Source organism: Chamaea fasciata, unplaced genomic scaffold, assembly GCF_029207755.1.
Source record: "Chamaea fasciata isolate MVZ Bird 193981 ecotype frontalis unplaced genomic scaffold, bChaFas1.0.hap1 SCAF_12, whole genome shotgun sequence".
Classification (NCBI taxonomy): domain Eukaryota; kingdom Metazoa; phylum Chordata; class Aves; order Passeriformes; family Sylviidae; genus Chamaea; species Chamaea fasciata.
In genome coordinates this window covers 20,902,911-20,927,564 of record NW_027094097.1, presented here as the reverse complement: position 1 = coordinate 20,927,564, position 24,654 = coordinate 20,902,911, and the positions used below count along the sequence as shown (strand labels likewise).

The window sequence follows — 24,654 nt, the reverse complement described above, 5'->3', positions numbered from 1 at the left end:
TCTAGGACAGTCCTGGAAGCCCTGGAAGTTACTTGCTGAAATACTAAGCATCAGTAAATTAATAATACAGAGTAAAATACACATACTCCAACCACACGGCTCCGTCCCATTAGCTTCTCCATGATTTGATGTGACTTGTTTGGGGATTTCTGCTCTTTGGGCAATTTTTTCAGAAAGCTGCTCCTCCTCAGATAGCTTCGTCATGTCATTAGGGTCTATCTCCGGAAACTCTGCCTCGTCCTCATAAAACGGCTCCTCAGAAAACTCTTCCTCCTCCTCCTCCTCCTCCTCCTCTATGTAAAGCCACTCCTCCTCAGAAAGCTGCTGCTCCTCAGGCTGCTGCTGCTCCTTGGAATCCTCCTCCTGCTGCTGCTGCTGCTGCTGCTGCTGCTCAGAATCGTGCTGCTCGGCAAGCTGCTGCAGCTGCCACAGCTCAGAAGGATGGATCTCAAAAGGATGGTCCTGCTCCCACCAGAAACGACTCACCAGCTTCTTCTGATGCCTTACAGTAGTAGAAGACAGGAACCGCCCTGCAGAGAGGAAGAGGACACCTTTCAAAGACAAAACCCTGTGTTCCCAGCAACTCTGCCTCCTGCTGCAGGTAGGTGGAAGAGAGCTGGGATGCACTTGGAGCATCTCTGGCCAAGTACTTTCAGCAGGAAATAGAGCGTCTGGGAGTAGGGTCCCTGCCTGCAGCACACACTCCCGTGCCAGAGCAGGAGAGCTGGTTTTAGACAATGACTTTGCATTTGCCCTGGAATGGGGAACTGCACACGGACAGGGGCTGTAGGGCAGCTCACGCATTACACCATTGTTTTTCCCAGTCTCAGACTTCTCTCAGAGATGACCTGATGTCCCCTTCCCAGCCCTGACCCAGGCACGTGGCTTTCCCCAGAGTCTGCCTCAGCTCCTTTGCAGAGCACAGGTGGCAGGGCGAGAACAAAAGGGGCTGAAAGGCAGAGGGGGGCAAGGAGAAAACTCCAGCTGCAGCTGGGAAGATGCTGATGAAAGTGGATGTGTGGACAAGGATGAAAAAGCAAGTCATGTTTTGGAGTGAAGTGGCAGGGTGTTCTCCCCAGGCCCTCAGCTACCGAGTGAAATGCCCTTACGCATCAGAGTGGTTGAGAATGGCTTCTTCACTGCTTCACTATCTGCAGCTTCCTCCCAGGAGTATTCCAGGGCTACCTTCCCTGCCTGTGTTGTGCATCCTGAAACTGAAAAGCAAGGAGGAGGAATAAAAAAAAAGTCCAATAAATACAAAGCAAATAGTACAGTAACATTGCCTGATGGACTCCTGGCATCAATTTCTCCTGAGGAGCATCTTCTTCCCCAGGCAACCCTGCCACGTTCCGCTGTCCTGGGTGGCCCAGAAATGTATTTCCAAGTCTGGAAGTTTAAGAGGAAAGGGCCAACATGGTGCCCAGGACACTGAAGCTGAGGGGCTTACTCTGGACTTTAGGTTTTGGTTTGACTGCAAACTTATTCTTGAGCAGATGAGGACAGGTGACAGGCAGTGAAAGCAAACCCACGGCTGTCCTCAGCAGAAGGGTGTGGCAGCACTGAACCTGTCCTGACCACCACCTCCTGCTTGGCTTTGTGTGCACGTGAATGGGCCTGTGCTGGTTTTGGCTGGGGTAGAGTTCTGGGAAGCAGGCACTGGGTCAGCCCTGGGCAAAGGCAGCTCCCGCTCACAGGGCCCTGCCTGGCCTCCAGCACTCACGTGGCTCTCCTTGTCTGGAAGGGCAAGGGATCCTTGAGCTGGACCACAGTCGTGTTCAGTTTTAACTGGCTGCAGGCAACAATGGCACTGAGGTACAGCTCGGCCTCCTGGCTGCTGTCCTCCAGCACAGCGTGAGCTGGTTCTGGGACTCTCTTGACCACCTGCAAACAGAGGAGGGAGGAATCACCGAGCAGAGCCCACAAAGTCAGGCTGAGAAGGGAGTCTTTTGGCCTCCGGGATCAGCCTCATAGAGGGACTGGAAAGGACCGTTCACTTTCACTTCCCGCCGCGTAGGGGGGGAACGGGGCGCCGGGATGGGCGCGGCTGATGGAGCCGCAGCACCAGCCCGCCCCGCCGCCTGAGACTCAACCGACAGCGGAGGAAGCGGCGCAGGCGGCGCGAGCGGGGAAGAACCCGCGGAGGGGGCGGGGCGCGGTGCAGGGCCGCTCGGGCCCGGCCCAGCCTCCCCAGCACGAGCAACATCACTCGCCGCGCCCGGCGGGGCTGACACGGGGAGGGGAGGGGAGGGGAGGGGAGGGGAGGGGAGGGGAGGGGCGGGGCGGGGCGGGGCTGGCAGCGCCCCCAGCATGGCTCCGCCTGTGGCGCAGAGGCCCAGAGAGGGCCCCGCCCGCTCCACGCGGGGCGGGACGGACTGCCCGCCCACAGGGATCGGGTCCGACAGCAAGTCGATCAACGCTCCCCCCTCCGGGGCCCTCGCCGCTCGCGCGGGCGCCTTGCTCAGCGCATCGCCGGGCGGGGCTGCCCCCGGCTCCAGCGCCGTTCCGAGGGGGTATTTCGTGGCCCACACCGCGATGTGGACGCTGCGTCGTCACCGCGTCCGGCTCCGACAGAGGCGCCTGCGGAGCCCGCGACCCCTCGCTCCCCCCCGACGCCGGAAAGGCGCAGAGGGATTGAGAGCCGCCTCCGCTTCTCCGCCTCCTGGGCGTGGGGACGGGCGGAAGCAGCGCCGCGCTCCCCGCCAGCGCCGGGAGAGCGCCGGGGAGGGGGAAACCCCCCCGCTCTTCAGCCTCCTGGGCGCCGGAATGGGCGAAGCGGTCGGGGCCGGCACGGCCGGCTCCTCAAGAACTGGCGAGCCCCCGCTCAGCGGCTCGTCCGCGCCCCCCGGGGAACCTGGCTCGCCATCCACGAACGCAGCGTCCCGGGGGTCAACGGTAAGCTCCCCGCCCCATTCGGACCCTGAATCCACCTCGGCTTCCGAGGGGAGGACCTCCTCCTCAGCCTCAGCGTCCGAGCCCGACAGCCCCTCAAAAGAACTGCCGATACTCAACGGGGCCCCGGAGTCCCAATAACTCCTTAAAACAGTATCGCATCGTCTCCAGAGCACCGTCAGATTTACCATGTCTGCATCGTAATTCGCAGACAAAGCCCAAATCAGATAACCACCCAGGCGACCCCAGGCAGTTTCTGAGATAGCCATCCCAGCATCAATAAGGAAGCCTTTTGCCTTTCCAAAATAATATAAACACTGAAACTCTTCCTCAGAAACAAAACCCTGGTTCCGTTCCAGCAGATGGCGCCAGAAGGCGAAGACAGCAACCTCTGTCTTAGAGCTCCGGGATACCATATTCGCAGGCGGCTACCTACACACAACCCCCGTTACCTTGAAGACAATCTCACTGACTCCACACACTGTAATTCTCACGAGCGGGCACCAGATGTCGCCAGTAGGGACACGAAAGAACCACACTCACCCGACAGGTTGAAGTGAGGAAAGAAAAAAAAGCGCCGTTTATTGTCGGGTTTGGGTTTAAACAGGATTTGGAGTTTGGCCCAGGATTGGAGGACAAAGGGGACACCCCTCTGACCCCAATGGTCATCTCAGAAGTCCATCACATATTGGTATGTGAAAACAATCTACTTGTTTATGTTACATCCCTGAGAAACTCCACTGGAAATAGGTAAACAGTCATCAGAAGGCTGAAAATCGAGGCGACACTGAAGAGTTCTGGAAAGCACCTTTTTCTTCTTGTCTTAGGAGAAAGTGCTCTCCACATGTCACGTGTGGAGCAACAACCACACTGCAGGGAGCTGGCAACGGGCATTTTGGGATGTGAAAGATCTCACTGGGAAAGTCTCCAACTGCAGATGTTCTGATAGAAAAGAGGATGGTTTAGAGGCCTTAAAATGGTCCAGAAACTCAGAAAGAACCTTCACCCAAGACGAGTGTGTTTGGCAATAATGACAATAAAAGCAAGAGTCTCTGGAGATGATCCTTCTCCAGACTCCTCCATACTGTCATACAGTGCCTGGGCTACTCCATGATGAGATATCCCACACAATACAGAGATCACAACTAAAAACTCTGGTATCCATGCAGACAAAACTTGGAGTTCACCAGCACATGCAGGAGAAGTATACTTCTCTCCACTTCCAAAGAAGAGACAGAGTGCAGCAGACTTAACTCCTTGTTGGTGAAAAGGCACCAGATCAGATGAAGAGATTTCAACCACCATAAAGTGGGATAACATCATCAAACATTGTCTCCCATTCAACACGGGCTGCAACCCTTGTGCTTGTGGCACAGACTCGTAGTTTGTGTTGGCTAAAGGTCTCTTGTCAAAAGGCCTCCCCCTCTCACGTGAGTGTGTCCGGTCACTGTGCATCCACCTCTCCCCTAGAATGCACTGCTGGTGAACCTCACGGCTGTCCAATGTCCAGAGGAAGCAGGAGCTGCTCAGCCAGCAGTGATGGGGGTTACCGTGGCTCTTTTTGTAAAAGCTGGGCTGTCTTCTTTTGCCATTTTGCTTCTCGCCTTCCTTTTTCCAGGCCACCTGGCTGCCGGCTCTTCCCTGGTGGTTTGATTCCACGTGACAATGCGCATTTTGTTGTCGCAGTCCTGAACCTCCCCTCCTGGCAGCTCAAAGTTGATCTCGGTCACCTTACATTTCACAAGGTGCCTCCTGAAGGTGGCTGGGACATCTGATTTCAAGGTCACTGTGATGTCCTTGGCACAGCCAGGATGGAGATGTCCCACCTAGGGAGAATCAGGGAGTCAAAACCAAACCGGAAGCACTGCCAAGGGCAGGACTGACAGCAAAAGGGACTGATGTGGTGAGCTGCTGTGCCAGGAATCTGCGCGTCGGAGTGGATTTATGTGAAGTTTGATAGACAAAAGTATGAACAGAAGGTGCCACCTCCCATAACATGAAGCCGTTTCTGCAAGGCTGGCAGCCATTGCCAAGCCAGGGACTTGGCATCTCGGCATCTCCTACGTGGCACTGGAATGGGCTGTCACTGGTACGTGAGGACTGCCTGCCAGCTCCTGGGAACACCAGGGCAGGGCTTGAGCAATGGGGAAAGGCAGAGCCGTCCACGCTCACCTTGGGAGAGAACTGGAATGGTGCGTTTGCCTCCCACTCAAAGCGCATGACCTTCGTACAGGTGTGGTTGGTGATGGTGAAGGTCCTGTTGCAGGGCTCTCCAACAGAACAGTCCCCAAACTGGATGTGATTCGCTCTGACAGCTGCTGAGGAGGAGAACAAGGCAACCTCAGCATGCAGGGAGCTCCATCCACCCCCATTCACGTGCACAGACACCTGTATGTTCAATGCTTTCTTGCTCCAAGCCTTCCTCCCTCTGGAAGGGAGTTTCCCAGGCGGCTCCCCAGCCCACCACTTTCAGGGAAACACCCTGACACACCCCTAAGCCAGCCACATGAAGCACAGCACACATTGCTCTGCAGGCATGCCTGCCACGCCCACAGGCCACCAAGTCCGGTGGGTGACAGCCCAGGCCTGGCTAGAGAGAGGACACACATGATCAGACATTTCCCTCTTCCTTGCTCCACCTTGGCAGCCTCTCCTCTCTTACCATCAATGATGTCTTTCTTCAGAATGCTCTCAGCATTCCTCTCCTGTGTACCTTCCTCCAGTCCGTCGAGGGTGAATTCGTCCTTGTGGCCTTCACCCACCAGCTCCATTAGGGTCTTGTTAGAGTATTTGTCCCCCACTAACGCACGAATCCTCCCTTCCAGTCGTTGAGCCAGGGTGGGTTTGAAAATGACGTCGAACTTTGTCGATTCCCCAGGACGCAGAAGCAGGAAAGGCTTTGGGGGCTTACGCTCTGCACAGCAACGGAAATCAGAGTTAAGTGATACGGCGGTACAGAGGAAATATTTCCATAGGCTGTATGAGGAATGAGAGGTTGAAATCAGCTGCCTCCTAAGCACGGGTTCTACCCCCAGTGGTTCCAGACCCTCTTCCTGTGTTCGCAAGACTGCCACCTCCAGACACATCACCGCTTAAGCAGCTTAACCTCAGGTTGATGCCCAGCCCGCATTCCATCTGCTTCCAGCCAGCTCCAGCCGTATGGAAAGCGGAGCCAGAGAGTGCTTTTGGCTTCTGCTGGTTGTCTGTGTGCTCAAGGGCTGTGTCCATTCAGGCTGGTGCCTTCCCTCAAGCAGCAAATACCTCAGAGGGTCCACTGAGGTAGTGACAGTCCCCCACAACTCAACCCACCTTGTCTAGAGGAGCCAAAGAACTTCTTACAACTTGCTAGGAGAAAGTCCCCAAGAAAAGCTTGGGGGACAGAGAGCCCAAGAAAAGAAACTGTGTCTAACATCTGGCTGCTGCTCAGAGAAGCCAAGAGCAGGGCACACGTTTTCCCTCTGTGCAGGATCACACTTCACGGTTAATGAATTTACCGTGGACAGCAGAGTCGTCTTCCGCATCTTCAGTGTAGAATCTCTCAAGTGTGGAGCCCCTGCCTTTCAAGAGGAACGCTCCGTGCTCATCCTCCAGGTGTAACGTGAACTGAGAAAAGGGAGCACAGAGCACATTGACACTTGGTGTGAGTACAGGGTGGGAACACAGGGACTGACACCGCAGTGCTGCTGGTCCCGCATGGGAACCCAGCACCTCTCCCACTACAAACAGCACTTAGCACAAAAGTTAAGTCAAACCAGCTGGGAAAAAAGAGCGCTCAGAGGCATTTGGATGGACCTGACACAGAATCAAACAGGACAGAAAGTAATGAGCAGAATGTAATTAAGCCACAACTAAGTTTACTTAAAATGCAGTAAACTGGGATCGAAAACAATCTAATGGAGCTGGAAAATCACCCCATGTCCATGAGAACAAAAGGTGACCTGAGAGATGGGGGAAAATACTGCACCACCTTTCCTGTGTTCAACTTAAAGAAGAAAGGCTAGAGGCACGATTTCCAAGAACTCCCTTCTTGGAGAACAGATGTCAGTCACTTGCTTTAAAAGAATTTCTGACACCTCTTCCCAGGTCTGCCGTGTTTTCTGGGACCCTTCCCCTGTGCCACAAGCACTTGTTCCCAAACCAGACCATTCCTTGAGCAGGTCTTCACCTTGACAGGTATTATGCCCTTGTTTTGGATGACCAGGGGGAGCATCTCTGACTCCCCCAGCCGGAGCCTCTTGAAGCACAGCTCGGAATTTCCCCTCCTGCTGCAAGCACTTGGGCACACGACTGTCAGCTGCGGCTCATGCCCCTTCCCGCTGATGGTGAAGGTCAGGATTTGGGGTTTAAATTTCACAGGGCTGCAGGAGAGGCACAGAAACAATTTCAGCTGGCACTAACCCATTTCTCCCTGGGCGAGTGAGGCAGCAAGGGCCACCCACAGTGTTTTCCCTGCCTGAGGCTCCTGAGCCACACAAGGCAGCCCCCACCAGGCTCTTCCCAGTCCACTCAGCGCCATTCACAAGAGGAATCTGTTCCAAAGAGCCCTCCACAATAACAATTAAAAATAATTTCAGTTAATTGAATCATGCCATCCAGGAGGTAGATAATGAGGCACCAGATGAGGCATGGCAAATCTCCTGGCTGCAGTGAGATGAGACACATGCAACAAGCAAAAGCACAGCATGAAAGCAGTACAAAAGCAAGAAGGCAAAAATAAATCATTGTCACCATCAGTAAAGATCATTTCCAAGAACAGTAAGAAAGCAATTGCATATTAGCAATTAGACTTCTCTTGTTCCAATTCAGCCACTAAAAGGTTGAGGAAGGGCAGGTCAAAGCTGCACTACACAGGTCCCAGGGCAGAGGAACTGTGCTTCTCTTTCATACCAGCTCCAGTCCCTTACATAAAATAGCTTAATGAATACCAGGGAATCACAGTGATCAGAGGAGCACTTAATTTTACAGGTACACAGGAAATTGTGACTGCTGACCTGCTGGCACAGGAACTGCTTCATCTAGGCCTTTGTCCTTGGAAATCCCCAAGTCAGCTGCAGCACATCTCAGTAACTTTCAGCTGGCTACCTAATATTTCCATGTCTTCATAATTCCTCATAAAGGATAAACCATCAGTCTCATTTTTTGGCTTTGTCCAACGGTTACTGCCTCCCAGATCATCTCATGCCAAGTACTCTGCCTATGGCTACTGAAAGCATTAGAGCTAATAAGAGGCCTGTGCCTGCCCAGTGGAGAGGGAGCTATCACTGAAGCCTCCCCCAATATTTCACAGTCAGTTACCCTTCTGGGATGACAAGGGAAGCCTTGAAAGTGCAGTCGTAGGTCTGCTCATCTGGTGGGGTGAAGGTCACCGTAGCAACAGCACAGGATGAGCCCTGAATGGACATCTTGACTGCATACAACTTGAAAACGTTGTTGACAGGGCTTTTATCCTTGGGGGAACCCAGAGAGCAGTGTTAGGAGAAAACACCTTTCAACATGACACAGTTTTATTCATAAATGCGTTACTGAGAACAGCCCCAGGCAGTGTGTCCTCCTCCCTGTTTCCCTGGGCAGGCTCCCTCCCTCCCAGGGAACGCTGACCTTGTGCTAAAGCAGTTTGTGTTTTGAGCCCTGGCCGCTGCCCCAGCATACATGGGAGGTGGGCACTGCTTGGAAAACCCTGCAAATAACCTGGAACTGGCCTTCAAAGTGAAGGAAAAGCCAGGGAGCCTGAGGAAATGCCTCCTTTGAACCCTGGCATGTCAGTTCATGACAGCCCCTCTCTGAGTGTGCGTCCAGGAGAGGTTCAGAAGGATTCACTTCTCCCGCCAAAGGCCCAGAGGTGTGAGCCAGAACCTTGCCTGAGACATGCAAAATTCAACACAACTCTTCCCTGGCTCTGCTGCTCTCCCCTGCAGTTTGACCTGCACTGAGCTAGACTAGTCTGGGCCCCAGGAAGCAATGCATCTGGAGAACAAAACAGACTCTCACACTGCCTTTAGAGGGACACCATCACCTTGGCCTCCTGTTCTTACCTTTCCACGCAGGGGTCTGATGGAGAGCACCACATCACATGGCAGGCTGCTTGCATTGTAGATACTGAAATGAGCTTCAGCTTCTTGCGCAACCAGAACCTCGTTGAAGATGAATTTGTTCCCATCTCTGATGAACAAGCCCACGCCTTCCACTGACCGCAGCTTGCGGCTGAGGTCAGTGCTGCGGCAGATCGGGTACTTCTCAAAGATTGACAGGACATCCTCAACGAGTCCTGTGGATAGACCAGAGGGATGAGCATGGAGGAGAAGCCTCACTGATGAATTTATCTGGACCCTGCTGGCCTCTCAGGAGGCTTTTCCTCTCAGTCATCCTTTCTGCCCTGGGTGACTGCTAAACCCAGCCTTGGGTGGGGGAGCTGGCTTTGAGGATGGAGCTCAGTCAACCTCGGTCTTAGAGAGCGCTGCTTTCCTTTTATCCTTCCATGCATCCCTCTCAGCCTGGGAAGGATGAGTCTGCTGGTGGACTTGAAGAGGGCTGGAACTTCTGAGGATTCAAAGGCGGGACACCAGGGCTAGCGTGCATCTCTATCCAAGCAGCAAGTTTAGGTGCTGATCAGCAGCAGGTGTGACCAAGGGAACCTGTGGGCAGTACGTACCTGGGAGGCAGGACTCGGCAGTCAGGGTAAAGGGAATGCCAAGGGGATTGTCCCTGGGGTCTCTGCCCGTGATGTCAATGTAGAGCTGCTCCTCACACGTCCCCTCCTGCCCTGCCAGGCATTCCACTGTGATCTTCTGCTGGCCCCACGGACTGATGGAGCCGGAGCAAGGGGACACCGTGAACATGCCAAGACTGAGGGGACCCTGCAGAAAAAGTTCCAGGAGAGGCTGATGGCTAACAGCTGTGCCTTGAGCACCCCAGCAAAGAGTGTGTCCCGCCTTGGCCTCCAGCTGGGCCCAAGCACCCCAGTCCCAGGGCAGGGAAGGATGACTCCATGGCCCAAGGGCAGCCCCAGGCTGAGACCAACAAGCCAAGAGGAGCTGCAAGCCTGTCCCAAGTAGCAGAGAGAAAGGAGTTTGAGTGTAAAGAATGAAGGTGGTAGCTGTGATCCTTCAGCCTCCAGAGGTAACACAGGAGAGCAGAAATAGCTGTGAGAAAGGACAGGAGAAAGGTAGGTGACTTGGAAGAAGAAAAAGCAATGTTGTCTGAGCTCTGCGGACTGGGAGTTCACTGAGGCGTGTTTTTGCTTCTGTGGTGTTCACAGACCTATGCTGGCTAGCAGCTACCAAACACAGGACCTGCTCCCCCCTGTTGATCCCACAAGTCCAGGTCAGAGCCAAAGTACAGGAGTGTCAGTGGGACTGAGCAGATACTGGGTTCCATCCTGTAGACCGTGTCCCACCCTATAGCCATGAGCCCCCAGCCAGGGCACAGCAGCATCTTCTCACATCCCCCGCGGCAGCAGCACTGTTGGGGAGCAGGAGTCACCCACCTGTCAAGGAGCTCGATTTCTTTCCTGTTGAGCGCTTTGCAGCTGATGGAGCAGATTGCTCTTGCTTTGAACTGAGAGGAGAAAGCAGAGGTATCTGTCATGCTGAGCTCCCCTGCCTTTCTCTGAGGCCAAAGCTGGCCTTCCTCCACACGGAGGGAAGCCTTCCTGCTCCTGATGGCTCCCTGAGTGCAGCACCCATTGCTGGACAGGAGCTCTATCACCAGCTTTGTACTACACCTGGGGACACTGCGGTGTTTTTTTGCTCCCTCTCCCCAAGCCAGGGATGCAAACGGACAACAGCCCAGGTCTCCTGGCTGCCTGCCACATACCAGCCGTGGGCTGGTGCCTCCTCAGACAGGAAAGGTGGTGCAGGGCTTCTCGTACCTTTGGCTTTCCCATGCAGATGCATCCTCGGGTGCTCGGTGGATGTAGAATTCGAAGCTGAGCATGCCTTTGTTCTCCAGGATGACAGTCTGGGTCTTCTTGGTGCCCTCGAGCATGGCACCGAAGTCGATGGGTGAGGCGGGCTCAATGCTGTACTTGCTGTACACAGCTCTCACCGACACCCTCAGTGGGATCTCGGCAACAGTCTGGCCTCCTTCCCCTGAGCTGCCGTCTATCACCTGTGTCCACAGGAAGGGGTGGTAAACACAGCAAAGAGGCCAGCCTCTACCCCAGTCCCCAGTCTCCACCCCAGGCCTCCATCAGTTTACCCCTCCCTGTTTAAGCACCTCCTCCGGAGTCAGAAGCTCAGCTCCACTTAAGAAGCCTCCCAAATGGTTTTGAAAGACTTTGTTTGTGTATGTAGGAGAGAGGATTCTCCAGTTAAAGCACTCCTTCCACTCGACACCTATCCTGTTTACACTCCCAAAATGTCGAGAGATAACACAGCCTGGCCCAAGCAGCTCACCTGGCAGTACAGGATGGGTTTGTTCTTGAGGAAGATTTCACTTGTGGGGTGGAAGAGCATCTCAATATTCACACCAGGCTGGGAGGCAGTCAGCATGCCCGACCGAGGCTCAACGCTGAAGTGGGATGCCAAGTTTTGCGTCCTGGGACCTGCACCCTTCAGCGTGAAGCTGGGGAGAAAGGGAAGGAATGGAGATCTCTGCAGTTAAAAGTACAGGCACCACCAGCACGGCCAGGACTTTGCATAGGACCAGAAAAAAAAAACAAAAAAAAAGGGAGAGTTCAGCTCTGCTCAGGGAATCCTGGATCTTGACAGAGAGTGCAGACAATCACAAGGTTAATGCATGAAACCTTGACACCAGAATTTTTCATTTGCTTCTTTACAGAGTCTCAGAAAGAGAAAGGAAGTGACCATCAAAGAAAAGCAATGAATCTCATCATTTCAGTGGCTGAAATTTTTGGGGCTCTCCTTTGGGTTCGTGCTGAGCTGTGAAGAATTGCTGGTTTGTGGCTGGATTCTCTAGTAAAATAGTTGAGATTAGAGAGTCCGGGTTTTGTATTTCCCATGAGGTAGCCAGCATGAAAACAGGTTCTAGCCATTGACAGAGGGAGAATGCAGGCCTGGGAATCTGAAGAAATGCTCACTACCAGGCAGCTGGACTCACCTGTACTCAATGTTGTATACCCCTTTGTTCTTTAGACTCAGGACTTTCTTCACCTTATCTAGGACATTAATGGTTCCAAATTCCAAACTTCCATCTGGACCTGCAGAAAACCCGCAGAGCCAGGTCAGAAATGGTATTTATCAGCTGCAGAACACGCCAGGTCACAAACTACATGGAGGTCTTGACACAAAACCCTTTCCAGCAAGTTTCTGTTCTTGACAGTATTTTCCAGCTATTTGTCTGCCTTTTCTCTTCCTACTCAAATTATCTGCAGGATTAGTAGCTACGGAAATTACTTTATATGCTGTGCTGAGCCCGTGGGAGTTGCCAACTGCCTGTTCCCGTCACTGTTGTTTCAAAGCCCCCAAATCCAATCTGCACGTGAAGCTGCACACTTCAAAGTTCAGAGGGGAGAGACTTAAGGCTGTCAATGCCCTGACAATGCATTATTCCACACCACTTGCAGGGTTTGTGCTTCATGTGTCCATGCCATCCTTGCATGCTATCCCATCCCATCCCATCCCATCCCATCCCATCCCATCCCATCCCATCCCATCCCATCCCATCCCATCCCATCCCATCCCATCCCATCCCATCCCATGCGCTTTGGTCGCCCGCCCCCCAAGGTAATGCAGTGCACCTGGACTGCTTTGTCTGGGAGGCGTCCACTGACCTTCAGGCATGTCGATCCTCAGAGAAACATCATAGACCTTTGCAGAGATTTTGATGTTTTCAGCCTGAACAATCCCCAGGATGTTTTCTGTGTCTGAAACCTGAGGCAGCAAGAAACAAACACTGTTCAGATCATTCTTTTGGTAGACAGCCTCCAAGTCCTTGTCTCTGCTGGCTGCTTCCCCTGTGGCCTCCCAGGCTTCACAAGCGTCGGTGGACTCCCAAGCTTTGCTAACCTGTTCATCTCATGGGCTGCCCCAGTGGGATTCAGCTGCAGTAAAAACCCCTATCAGCCCAGCTCTGTCTTCACCATAGAGAAGAAGATGTTCTACCTCAACAGAAGAAGGTCCTTCCTCCCTTGGGAGCCGGGGAGCTAAGAGTGGCCATCCCTGTGTTGCTTCTGGCCTTTGCTATCAAACATGTCTGAGCTCAGAGTCCTTGGAGCAGGGAGACCCTCCGGGGACACTACCCTGAGCAGGAACCCATGGAAGGCTTACTCGCCTCTCCCTCCGCATATGGTTCAATTCCCATATTATTTCATCCACGGCAGCTTTCTCCTCCTCAGGGAGGGCATCATACTCTTCCTCATCCATTCTCAAGGCACGTTCTCTGTTCCTCTGAAGAGCTTCCTCCCGCTGCAGTTCTTTAGCACAAACCAGAGGAGAAACCATGAGTGACAGCAAGCACAGCTGGGTGCTTTGGGAGTCAGCTGCAAGGACTCACAGCTTTTCCCAACCCAGCATATCACACCAGGAGACATTGGGGAGCTCATATCCCTGCTCCAAAATTCAGACAATCCCTCAAACGATGGCCAGGCAGTGAGTTCCTGTGCTTTTCCTGGCTTAAGTGCACCAGGGCTGAGGACAGTTGTTTGTCACTGAGCTACAACAGCTTGAACTTCTGCCCAAGCTTGAATGTTAGAGATTAAGGTGTCTTAAAGCCTCCAGTCTCCTGCAACTCTGAGATGAGTGTGGTTACAGAGGCAGAAGGTGGAAAGATGAATAAAAACACTTCTTACAAGCTCTGCTGCAAACCCAGACACACAGAGATAAGTCTGAGGGCTTGAGAGAGAAGATTTGAGAGGGACAGACATATCTCACCTTCCCTCTGTCTTTCATCTTCCTTCCTCTGTATTTCAGCTTCCTTCCTGGCTTTCCAAGAAGCATAATCCCGATGCACGTGCACCACGTAGATATAATGGCGATTCTTGACAGCTGTGAGTACACAGAGCAGAGAAGATTCCAGGCTTCTTGCAAAGAGGCTCTCCAAGCCATCAAAGACCACTCCCTTGCAGCAGTCTTCGTGCTGCAAATAAAGGGAAGAGTAAGTCAGCCATTGCACACAGGGAGCTCACAGCTGGACAGTAAACCCAGATGTCACAGGGCACCAGCTGTCCTTGTTCCAGGTGCATTAGCTAAGAGCAGCTTGTGTCTGTCCTTAGGCTCTGCCAACTAAGGGCATCTGCAGCTTCCCCCAGGGTTCCCTGCACACAGGCCAGGATCCTCCAAGAGCATGTACAGACCTCCTCCTCTCCGAGTTGTACCTCACTGCCTGTTCTCCGGAGCAGGAATGTCTCCTTTTCCCCACCCCACATACCTTCAGCCTCTCACAGAGGATCTCCACCAGCAGGTGCTCGGGCAGCACACAGCTCAGGCAGTTCAGCTCTTCCCCACAACTGCTGGTGATGTTCAGCTGCTGCGGTGCAGGAGCAGTGGAAACTGTGAACTGTAATGTGGACCATTGTAAGGAAAATACACCCCGGTGGAAAGCCCTGGACAACTCCCACTGCTGGGCTTGCAGCTGGGGTTCCTCACTAGTGGAGACTAGAACAACCCTGCAGTGCAGGCTGGGGGCTCCAGGGGATGGTCCTGGAGGGCCCATCCCCTGGCCAGCAGAGACCCAAGCCTGCAAACTCCTGGTGCAATGGATCCACATACCAGGCCCTGGCTGGCACAGAGCCTCCACTGTAAGCAGCCCCTGCCCATCTCACAGACAATGCAAAGGTCCCAGGCACCAACCCAGGCAGATCATGTTTACCTGGGGTTTGCTGGCTGGCTCCGTCTTCTTTTGCGCTGGTGTGCTCTTGCCTTTGGCATTCTTCTTGTTCATTTTCTCCTGAGAGGCTTGTCTTCTCTTGGCCAGAAGAGCGAGCTGACGCTTTTTAGCTGCATAGGGGACATATGGTTCAGGAGGGCTTTGAAAAGCAAGTAGGCACCTTTCACCACAATGGGCACAGCCTTGGACCCTGGAAGGAACGCGGCACTTTTTCCCCAGTCTGCCGGGCACTGGCAACACTCAGAAGCAGCTCCCTCCCTGCTTCTCTTACCAGCACGCTATCCCATCCTTGATTTTAAAGCCAGCACTATGTCCCTCCTAACAACTGTGCATGCAGGTGACACTGCTTGCACAGGAGTTCCCCTATGGATCAAGCCAAGGATTTGTCCTCCAGGACCATTGTTTCCATACACTGCACCCATCCTGCATTCTCCTGTGGAGACCTGCAGCCCTGCCCCGCTTGCACCACCCGTCTCTGCTGAAGCTAAATGCTCCTTGTGGGAAAACCCTGCTGGGACACAGACTCCTTTTCCTTCCGCCAGCTCCCAACCCAGCCAGGTTCAAAAGTGAGCAATGCAAAACTTCCCCCTGCACTGTGGCAGGTCTGGCCTCACCCTGCAGAGCTCAGGCTACCAGCTGCCCAGTAAGCTTCCTAAAAGTCTCTGGTCTCACATGGAGAACAGCCCAACATACACGAGCTGTGTAACCTGACAGTGAGCACAGGTAAATCCCGGGAGACAAGAGCTCATTTGTAGCATGTCTCTGATTGGAAACTCCTCTGGGAGGCTGTCCTTCCCTTCCTCTTGTTTGCAAGGTTACACTCATAGTCAGTCCTCTTGTGCTTAATGAGCCACTTCAGAAGGCTTTTTCCTTGGTAAAGTGGGCAGCAGTTCTGCCTGCTGCCCATGAGAAGCAAGCTTGATTCAGCTTTGAGGAAATAGAAAATATCTGGGAAAGAGACAGGCATGCTTCACCACCCTTAGAAAAATGAACACGTGCCAAGCATGGCAGCGAAGGGGGATATCAAAGAATCCCTGACTGAGCCCTTAAAATTGATTTTTTATTTTTTGAAGACCAGCCAGAGATGCACTTCACCCATGTTCCCTAAGAGACGCAAAGAATGAAAAACTGCTGCTCTGAGTGAGCAGAAGTGGACAGTCATGGTGGGTTTCTCAAGCACTGGCTCTGGGTCTGGCATTTCTCCTCACCAGCATTACCTTCGTTTTTGCTTTTCAGCTCCATGGCAGCCTCGGTGCAAAGCTCCCGGGCACGGAGCCCTGCCTGGCTGCCATCATTGGCAATGGCCTCTTTCACCACGGTGTCAAGGGACAAGGGAGCAGCGTCGTAATGGTGACACAGGGCCGCCGCCATCTCTGTCTTTCCTGAGAGAGAGAGGAGGACTGCTTGGTGACACGTGCACATGAGGCATTACAGGGACAGGCCCTGGAAAAATCTCCAACAAGATTTCAAAGTTAAAAGAACAGGGGGAAATCAAGCGTCCCTCCAGGGGAGGCCATGAGGGAGGCAGCTGGAGCGTGGTTGCCAGCTCTGAATTCTAGAGCCAGGAGGATCATCTCCACCTCCTGTTCGGCTGAGGTCTTTGCCTTAAGCACCAAGGTCCACCAGGATGTATTTCTCCTGCTTGCCCCTCTCCCTGCAGCCCAGGGCTGCAGCTCACATACCTGCCAGGGGTGGCCCGTGGACAATGACAACAATCCCTTTGTCCTGCTGTGCTTCACACCTCTCTGAAGACTGGTCAATGCCCAGGTGGCGAATGACAGCTCGAGAGACAGGATTCCCAGTCGCCTTCACCATGGCCTCAGGATAGAATGGGACAGCCCTGTGATGTGCTGCAGTGAAAAACCAGGGGAAAAGGTCAGCCTCCTGCCTACCTTTGATCCTCCTCATCCTCCCAATCTGCTCAGATCCCGGAAAAGGAGACTTGGTGAAAGCAACATGAGCTTGTTCTTTTGTTGCTAGGAAAGTGCAAATATAAAAGAGCCAGTGATATTAGACCTGGTTCTACTGGCTGAAGAACTCATCCAATCCTAGTCTTTGTGGAATATCCCGATTATTTCCCCAGTCTACGGCAGGCAGATAGGAGCTTGCTTTGGCTACACTCAGGGTTGGTAGAGGATGCCCCAGTCCTTCACCCAAGAGTTCCTCCACCAAGCTGGGGAACAGGCAGTTTTTAAAAGCATGGGCTTTCCCCGAAGGTGACAGCGTTCAGGGTGTATGGGTGCTGCGACCACAGTCAAAACAGACGCTGCCAAACCCTCACTGTTTTTCTGACCTGCTTCTGCCTCGCCCATGGCCTCAGCCTCAGCCTCTGCCATGGCCTTGACCTCTCCCTGTTGAGCATTCAGCCTCTTCTGGGCTTCATAGTACTCCAGCAGCTCTGGGGGCAGCGTCTCGCCCACGGCACGGGGAGGCATTAGAAACTTCTTCTGGTACTCAGACCCCACTGCCGTCCGCAGGATCTGTGTGCGCAGGGAAGAGAAACCATACGCAAGATTCCTTCTCTGGCCTTTCATCACACACGCTCAACAAACCCATTTTCTGTCTCCTCTCTTCCTCCCAACAACACAAGCTATTGAAGTCCTCCCACAGCATGTCAGCAGAGTTGGCTTTCCCTGGGGATTGCCTCCGTCGCCCTGGCACAAGCCTGGGAATGCTGGAGTGCTGTGAAGCTTGGGCAGCATGTACATGGGGACCAGACCTGCCTTCTCACCTTCTCCTCCTCAAGGTACTGCTCATCAAAATCCAGGGAGTAAAACTCAATGGGGAAGTTGCATGGGATCTTCACCACCACTGTGGCCTCCACTCCGTCGCTGTCCACCAGCACCCATCCCATCTCTAGTGCCGGGGGGCTGAACTCCAGCCGTGGCTCCAGACCTTGTCCTGACAGGTGCAGCATTAAGCAATTGCTGCTCTCACAAACGTTAAGCTTCAGCTCATTCTTGTAAGACCTCTGAAAAGAGAAAAGTGAAGAAAACTCATCCATGAAGTCCCAGGTGACAGGACCCCAGATACAACGCTTTCTCCAAGGTCAGGGTGTTCCCAGTCCCTCCAAGGTGAATGGAAACCACCAGGTATTTACTGACGCCAGGGACTACAGCGTCTGTACTAGTCTGGGGCCGAATAACTGGGATAAATCCTGGTGTGCACTGTAACTGAGTATTTGGGCATCAGATGGATCTACAATGGACTGTCAGATGTTTTCACCTAGTCATGCAGGAGTGCAGTGCTCATGAGAAGGGCCCTCGGGGTTACAGTGTCCAGACACAGTCCTGGCACTGCTGCATCAGGCAAACGCCAGCTCCAGGAGAGAGGCAAATGAGCTCTCACCGGCTAGAAATAAGGATCATCTTCACTGCTTAGTGTCTGGCTCTGGGCAAAGCCGGACACAAGATGGTTATGTCTCTTGAGCAATTAAAAGATCCCTGGGACTGTCTGCAGGCACAGAAGCACTTGTGTCCATACCGGTACAGGCCATCAGTTTCCAAGACCCAGCGGCCACAGGCAAACTACTTTTGGGAACGCTCCATCCTTTAAGTTGAATCCCCCGCTGCATGGGATTGTGCAGGCAGGCCAGAGCCCCAGGGACTGCTGGCAGCACAGCACTACAGGTGACTGTCCTGCTGTGCCCAGGAAGGTGTCTGGTGGCTGTTTTGTCTGTCAGTTCTGCAGCAGGATGAGCCTAGACGGACCATTCCAGGATTATCCTCTGCCGGTGTGCAGCTGCTCTGCACCGAGTGTCGCAGCTGCAAATACAGCCGGGCAAGGGGGAGGCTGAGGGGAGTTGGGCACATCCCTCCCGTGTGCCGAGAGGCAGCCACAGAGCCCCGATGCTCTCTGTGCAAGCTCCCTGTGGGCATTTCAAAGCACATCTCACGGCAATGCTCTGTGGGGTGAACTGAGCCACGCTGAGTAGCTGAGTACGGGGCTTGCAGAAAGCTCCCTGCCAAGGCAGAGCTCAGAGCACACTCTCGGCACCAGGCCCTCCTTTCGGCCTCCTGGGCTGACACCTGCCAATCTCACGTCCTCGTTTGGTGTAAACCGGATTTTCAAGTCCTGCCAGCTTCCTGCCTCAAGGGTTCCTTCGGAGGGCATCACTTCAAAGGGACAGGGCTCATCCTCCAGTGCCTGCTTCTTCTGATGTAGGGCTGGTGTCCTGCGTTTGCGTTGATTGTTCCGGGCACAGAAACGAATCCTGTCAGGTCTCCTGGGTCTGCGAGGACAGAGCCTCAGTTCCTGCAGTGCTCTGAGACACTGATACGGTGCTGAGGGCACCCACAGCCACAACAAGCGTGGCCCCCATAGCCTAGAGCTGGAGGGAAAACCTGTAGACAGGGCAGGCAGAGAGGGAACTGGAGTCCTCAGAGGAGGGGGAATGGGTGAAGGTGCTAGAAAAGCAAAGCATCAGCTAATGGAACAGGTCCAGGCAAACCAGCCTTGATCTAGACCCTCAGAAGCTTCCTCAAACACGCTGTAGACCCAAGTGCTCAGGCAGCCACAGGAGTAGAAAGGGCAAGAGACACAAAGAAAACCCAACCAAGAAGTTACGTGTTCAGTGTTGCCCGTGCTTTACCTCCATTACAGGCTGGATGGCAGTAATAAACCAAGTGCAGGGGACATGGAACCAGTTGTAGAGCCGGACTGTCTCAGTCTGGCACTGCCCAACGAGGGTATCCGAGAACTCCAGAGTGTTCTTTGAAAGTCTGAGTGACAGTTCAATGACAGCGGCATGGAGGCGGATGTGAGACGTGGGGCCTTTTTCTACCTGGAGAAGGACAGGGAATTCAGCGGAGGGTGCAGGTGACAGCTGCTGCGGTGCCCAGCCTGCTGCCTGCCCCAAGAGCTGTGGTACCTTGATGGGCAGCAGCACATCCACGTCACCCTGTGGGCGGCAAGCACTTTCAAAGCACACTTCAAATGTCACGGTGTGTCTGGGAGGCAGGTCCTCCATTTGGTCCAGGTCCACACTGAAACCTTGAACAGATGAAAACAAAGCAGCTGAGATACACAAGAGACATGAAATGTGTCATAAGCATGTTTAAGGCCCTACAGGTGTCCTGGCTGAGAAGTCTGGGAAAACCCCCCTGCCGTGCGGTGACCTGGACAAAAACGTAAAAGAGTGCACCTGTGAACACCCCTCAGACACAGCGAGCCTCTGTGTGATGGAAGCACAGCCTTGCCTCAAGGCCACTTTTGGAAGCCTCTTTTCATCCACCAGAGGATCTGACAGGCTGTTTCCTCAATAAAGGCTTAACACAAGTGCGGTGACAGCGTGAACTCCAAACAAAGCACTTCCAAAACACAGCAGACCCCACTGGTTCACAAAACAAGTCCACAGAGTGCCCAAAGAAACTTCATGCTGGTGGGAGCCAAGGGCAGAAGATGCTGAGAGGTGACCGGGCTGATGAGCCCATCTGGCCCCTGCACTGAAGCGTTAGGGCAGTCACAGGCAGGCCAGGTCCTTGGGCATGGCTGGCCAGGAGAATTGAGACTCTGAAGCTCCCAGCAGGGCCACTGAGAAGAAAAAGCTCAGAAACGTCCCCAAGTTCAGTGGCTTAAGCTAATCTGTCTGAGACACCTCCTTCAAGCCCACAGGAAGTGTCTCCAGCACTGCTTACCTGTGTCCTGCAGGACAGACACATCCATCCGGAAGGACAAAAGCATCTCCCCAGGGTTGGTGATCTCCAGAGTGCGTCTCTCAGTGCAGCCCTTAAATACAGACCCCAGGTCCAGGACATACTCAAGCGGCTCAATGCTGGAAGAAGGAGTAAGGACAGTCCTTAAACCACAGCCTGGCTACAGTTTCAGGTGGATGGAAGATGCAAATAAAGTGGGTAATTCTGTATTCATTGCTGTAAAAACTCAGCTCAAGCATAGGAAACCCGAGGCCTGACCACCTGGCAACGACTTTGGGAAATCAGGAGGAGTGCAGGTCCTAGGTTTTATCAGCCACCCATGGTAGCTGAAACTAAAATTAGTTTAAAATGGACACTGGTTGCAGCTCCTCTGCCATGAAAAGCCAGTAGAGGTGAGTACACTGGGCCTCCACTGGTCTCAATGAAACTGCTTAGCCTCGTGTACAGCCTGAGCCTGAAATTGCCTCAGGGCCTAGAAGAAAGATTTGCCCGCACAGGAAATCTTCATTGCCCTGCAACCAGATCATATGATCTGTTCTGCAGAGCATCTTCCTCCTGAATGGAAGCCTCCTGTGCTTGTGCTGCATCATGATGGCGCAAAGGGAACAGACCAAGGAACCTAGATAAGCCCTGCCACCCCACCAGGATTCGAGCCATCTGAGTTTGGATTTTAAAGTGTTTGCTGACACGTGCAGTTCCCTTCTCCGTTTGTCTAGTGTGCTCTGTTAGTTGGAACCAAGACGTCAGCTGGGAGTTGTCTCTTCTAGCGCTAGTCAGCAGGGACAGAATTTATGCGGCCTGGAAGGGCTTGAAGGTCTGCGCTGGGTCCCCTCAGCTGCAGGGACAGAACCCCACACCTGTGGGGAGCTGAGCAGTCCAAAGCTCAGCGTGGTGCTGGGGAAGGGAGGACACTCCTCTGCTCAGACGTAGCCTGTCAGCCACCGGGACCAGACCCTTTCTGAAGTCCCTGGCTATTCCCCAGTTGTGCAGACACAAGGATCTCTCAGGACAAGGAGACATTGCTAGATGTTCCCCACGGGGCACCTGGAGATGGGGATGGGAATCCTTACTCACTTGATAAGACTCTGGAGCAGCTCCTCGTCAGGGAACCCGCTCTTCAGGGGATGGGATGAGAGCTTTTGCTGCACCTCCAAACCAGCCTTCTCTGCCATTATTATCTGCAGCTGGGCGTCTGTCTCAGAAAGGATCCCACCCTGCTGCTGTTGAGAGGGGCTGTGGGGTCCTCCTGTCTGGCTGCTCAGTGTCCGTGACACCGCCTGCTCTTAGCCAGGACCTCATCTCCAGGGAAGTCACTCCCACACCTTTGCCTGCCCAGCCACTGTTGGCAAAGCTGATCTGGCCGGGCAGACAGACAAGCCAGGAACCTTCCAGAGCTCCAGACCCTTGCTTGCCCCCAGCCAGTACCAAGGCAGCTTGGACAAAAGCTGTCTTGAAAGGGAACCGGGAAAGCCTTGAAAGCTTTGTGTCTTGAAAAGCACAGCTTGGTAGCTGGTGCCTCGTGGAGATGAGCACGGCCAGCACAGTCCCAGGGCACAATCAGGCACCTACTGTTTGGGTCTGTAAATCTGACAGGGCTCGGGCTGGGACCAGCAAACTCCCCAGAAATGACCTGCATCTCCTTCAAAGCGCCATCAACTCCATCCCTTGAGCATGGCCTTCAGGATCTCTCCCTGGGGTAGCCAGGAAGCTGGTGCAACCCCAGAAGAGACCATGACCAGAGTGGCAGCCCTAGGGGCAATGCTGAGGTGACACATGGCTGTAAAGTGGGCAGGGAGGTCCCAAATGCCATCAGGGCACCAGGAAGCTGCTGTGGGCTGCAAGGGCCTCAGGTGACACGGAGAGGGTGGCGTGTGCCAAACTGGGCTGCAGCTGTTCTTACTGTATCGCCAGAGCCAAGCAAGCCGGGCTTCCGGTTCTGAGTCTTCCGATTCCGAGTCTTCGAGGTCTGAGTCTTTGAGGTCGGAGTCACCGGGGCCTGAGTTTTCAGGGTCTGAGTCACTGGGGGCTGAGACTTCAAGGTCTTAGTCTTCGGGCTCTGAGTCTTCTTCACAACAGCTGATTCTTTCCTTTGACTTGGTTGTTGCTGCTGTTTTACATGCCGTTCCAATGGCTCCTTATACTTTTCATTTCCTGAAGGAAGAAAACATCCACAAAGAGAAGTGTGAGCAAAGTGCCAATCCCATTAAAGCTGGGAAGTCCCTGCCTCCCACCACTGGTTCCTTCCAGAAAGAAATCCCTCAAGCCCTCTATGGAAAGTGGATGCTGCTGCTCCTCTCTGCATCCTCACCCATCTGCCTCCCCACAGAGGAGCATCTCATCCCCTGCAATGTCACACAAATCCAACCCTGCCAGAAGCCCTGCCAGCCTCTCCTAGAGCTTTCCCAAGCCTTTCAGTCTAGCCATCACCCTTCAGAACCCTGCCAGATGTGCTGGCAAGCTCTGCAGGATGGTTCCTGGGACAAAGACCACATGGGATCCTTGCTCAAGACTCATGAGGCAACCAGAGAGCTTGAGTTGGTCTGGGAGTCCTGCAACCCTCCAGGCTTGCTGGAGGTGGGCACGAGCTGCCCCGTGGGCATATGGTAGGGAACAAAACCAGAGGGGCCCCTCCTGGAGGCAGACAGGCAGTGCCCACCTTTGATGTTCCAGGGCAGGTTCACACTAAACATGGGAAAGGATGCTTCTCCTTTCAGACGGATACTTTCTGGCTCCAGGTCACCCACTTTGAGGTGGTAAGTCCTGCTGAAGGCTCCTGGTAATCCTGGCACGTAAGAAAAATTCAGCTCTTGCGTCTCGCCAGGTGCAATGGAGCCCTGCAGGGACAGGAGAAGAGAGAGGGGATGCATCAGAGTTTGATGGGGAATGGTTCAGGGGACAGACAGGCTGAGAAGACAGGTTCTCATCTACAAGAAGCCATCAAACCACACCACCATCATGATAAATACATTACAGTGTTGGCTTTTGCAATTGTTAGAGTAAACACTGTATGTTTTATAATGTTGACTTTTGTAAAAGAAGTTTTGCTGAAGTTTAGAGTTCTTTTAATTCAAATGTTTTGTTGTGATACCAATGCTGGTGAAGAATTGTTGTAATATTAACATTTAACCAATGAAGGAATTGAAGCCTGTTGAATGTGTCAAAAAGTAACAAAGGACCAGGACTAGGACAACCGCATATGCTCCAAAAAGGCCGGACGGAGAAGGAACTCTGTTAAAACGTTGGAATACAAAGAACTGCTTGTAAATACGCATTGGGCTGATGCAATACCCCGGCTATACAAGGGGTGTTGTGTTGACTGGTGTGTGCCTCTGGCTGCAGCTAATGTGGCTAAGCAGGCAGTGCTGTTCCTTCTGCTTTATTGACTTTGGCCCCTATTGTCTCATATTAAATTTTCTTGAAATTTTAACTGATGAGTGGGCTTTGCTTCTCACACCTCCTACCTTCCTTGTGCCCAAAAGATCGAGCCACTGACCCGGGGGGTGCAGTGTGTCCTCCCAAGAGCTCATCTGCCTGCAGCCCCAGCACAGCCTGATGTGATGTGAGCACAGCTCTGCTGCTCATGGGGTTCGCCCTCTGCCAGCAAGAGCCCGCCTCAACAAGAAAAGGCTTTTTTGGCTATGGAAGAGAAGCCCTCGCACTCAGCAGGGCCAGCAGCTCCTCCCATCCCTTGTAGGACAGGCATGAAGAAATGGGAAAGCCAATCGGCTCCCTCTTCCCACTGCAAGGAGGGACAAAGGCAGGAGTGCTGCTTCGGCTCAAAGACACCCAGGCAGGACTGAGAAGCTTGGACAAATGGTGGGATGACGCTGCAAATTTTTCTCATCGCTCCTCCAGCCCCGCTGCTCCCCGGCCCCCTCACTGCCCCACAAAGCCTCTGCACAGCACAAAGCTGCAGGAGGCAGGGACCAGCACGCCTACTGAAGGGCTATGTAAGTGGTTCTTAGCCCTGGCAACGGGGAGGCAGGGCAAAGGACAATGTCCTGTGTGATCACACAGCCTGGGTAAGGCGACCCTCAGAAACGCTCCAGTGCCAGCAGCCTGACATCTCAGCCGTCGGGGTCCCCAGAGTGACTGTGAGGTGCGGTGGCGTGATCTTTATCATGAGTTTTAATGTAAGATAGTTGTTCTTTGTACCCTGGTTCAGTGCCGTTGTATTTTTAGGTCCCTTTTGTTACAAACTGTAAGCTTCTCCCTCAGCCTGCCCCACATACAACCCCTGTTTGGTTCACCTTTCCCGCCTTGGTTACCTGTCCACCATTCGTCGGGAAACCCTCCCACCCTGCCAGTCACCCAGGGCCTGTCCCCC

General features: G+C 53.5%; 1 protein-coding gene across 1 annotated transcript in view; it reads right to left on the bottom strand.

The window, feature by feature from the left end:
* The window catches only part of LOC136296103 (hydrocephalus-inducing protein homolog), a 195,479-nt gene that overhangs the window by 51,196 nt on the left and 119,629 nt on the right, over nt 1–24,654 (bottom strand). Inside the window, 33 exon segments of the mRNA XM_066194927.1 lie at nt 87–530; nt 1,110–1,194; nt 1,196–1,214; nt 1,721–1,881; nt 4,494–4,715; nt 5,062–5,204; nt 5,552–5,803; nt 6,384–6,492; nt 7,055–7,247; nt 8,185–8,336; nt 8,922–9,154; nt 9,539–9,747; nt 10,375–10,443; nt 10,757–10,995; nt 11,283–11,451; nt 11,947–12,046; nt 12,620–12,719; nt 13,116–13,261; nt 13,719–13,923; nt 14,215–14,362; nt 14,660–14,783; nt 15,882–16,055; nt 16,356–16,523; nt 16,967–17,153; nt 17,405–17,644; nt 18,715–18,847; nt 19,260–19,456; nt 19,544–19,665; nt 20,310–20,446; nt 21,402–21,523; nt 22,228–22,284; nt 22,348–22,478; nt 22,984–23,161. Coding sequence (XP_066051024.1) covers nt 87–530; nt 1,110–1,194; nt 1,196–1,214; nt 1,721–1,881; nt 4,494–4,715; nt 5,062–5,204; nt 5,552–5,803; nt 6,384–6,492; nt 7,055–7,247; nt 8,185–8,336; nt 8,922–9,154; nt 9,539–9,747; nt 10,375–10,443; nt 10,757–10,995; nt 11,283–11,451; nt 11,947–12,046; nt 12,620–12,719; nt 13,116–13,261; nt 13,719–13,923; nt 14,215–14,362; nt 14,660–14,783; nt 15,882–16,055; nt 16,356–16,523; nt 16,967–17,153; nt 17,405–17,644; nt 18,715–18,847; nt 19,260–19,456; nt 19,544–19,665; nt 20,310–20,446; nt 21,402–21,523; nt 22,228–22,284; nt 22,348–22,478; nt 22,984–23,161 — 5,368 coding nt within the window.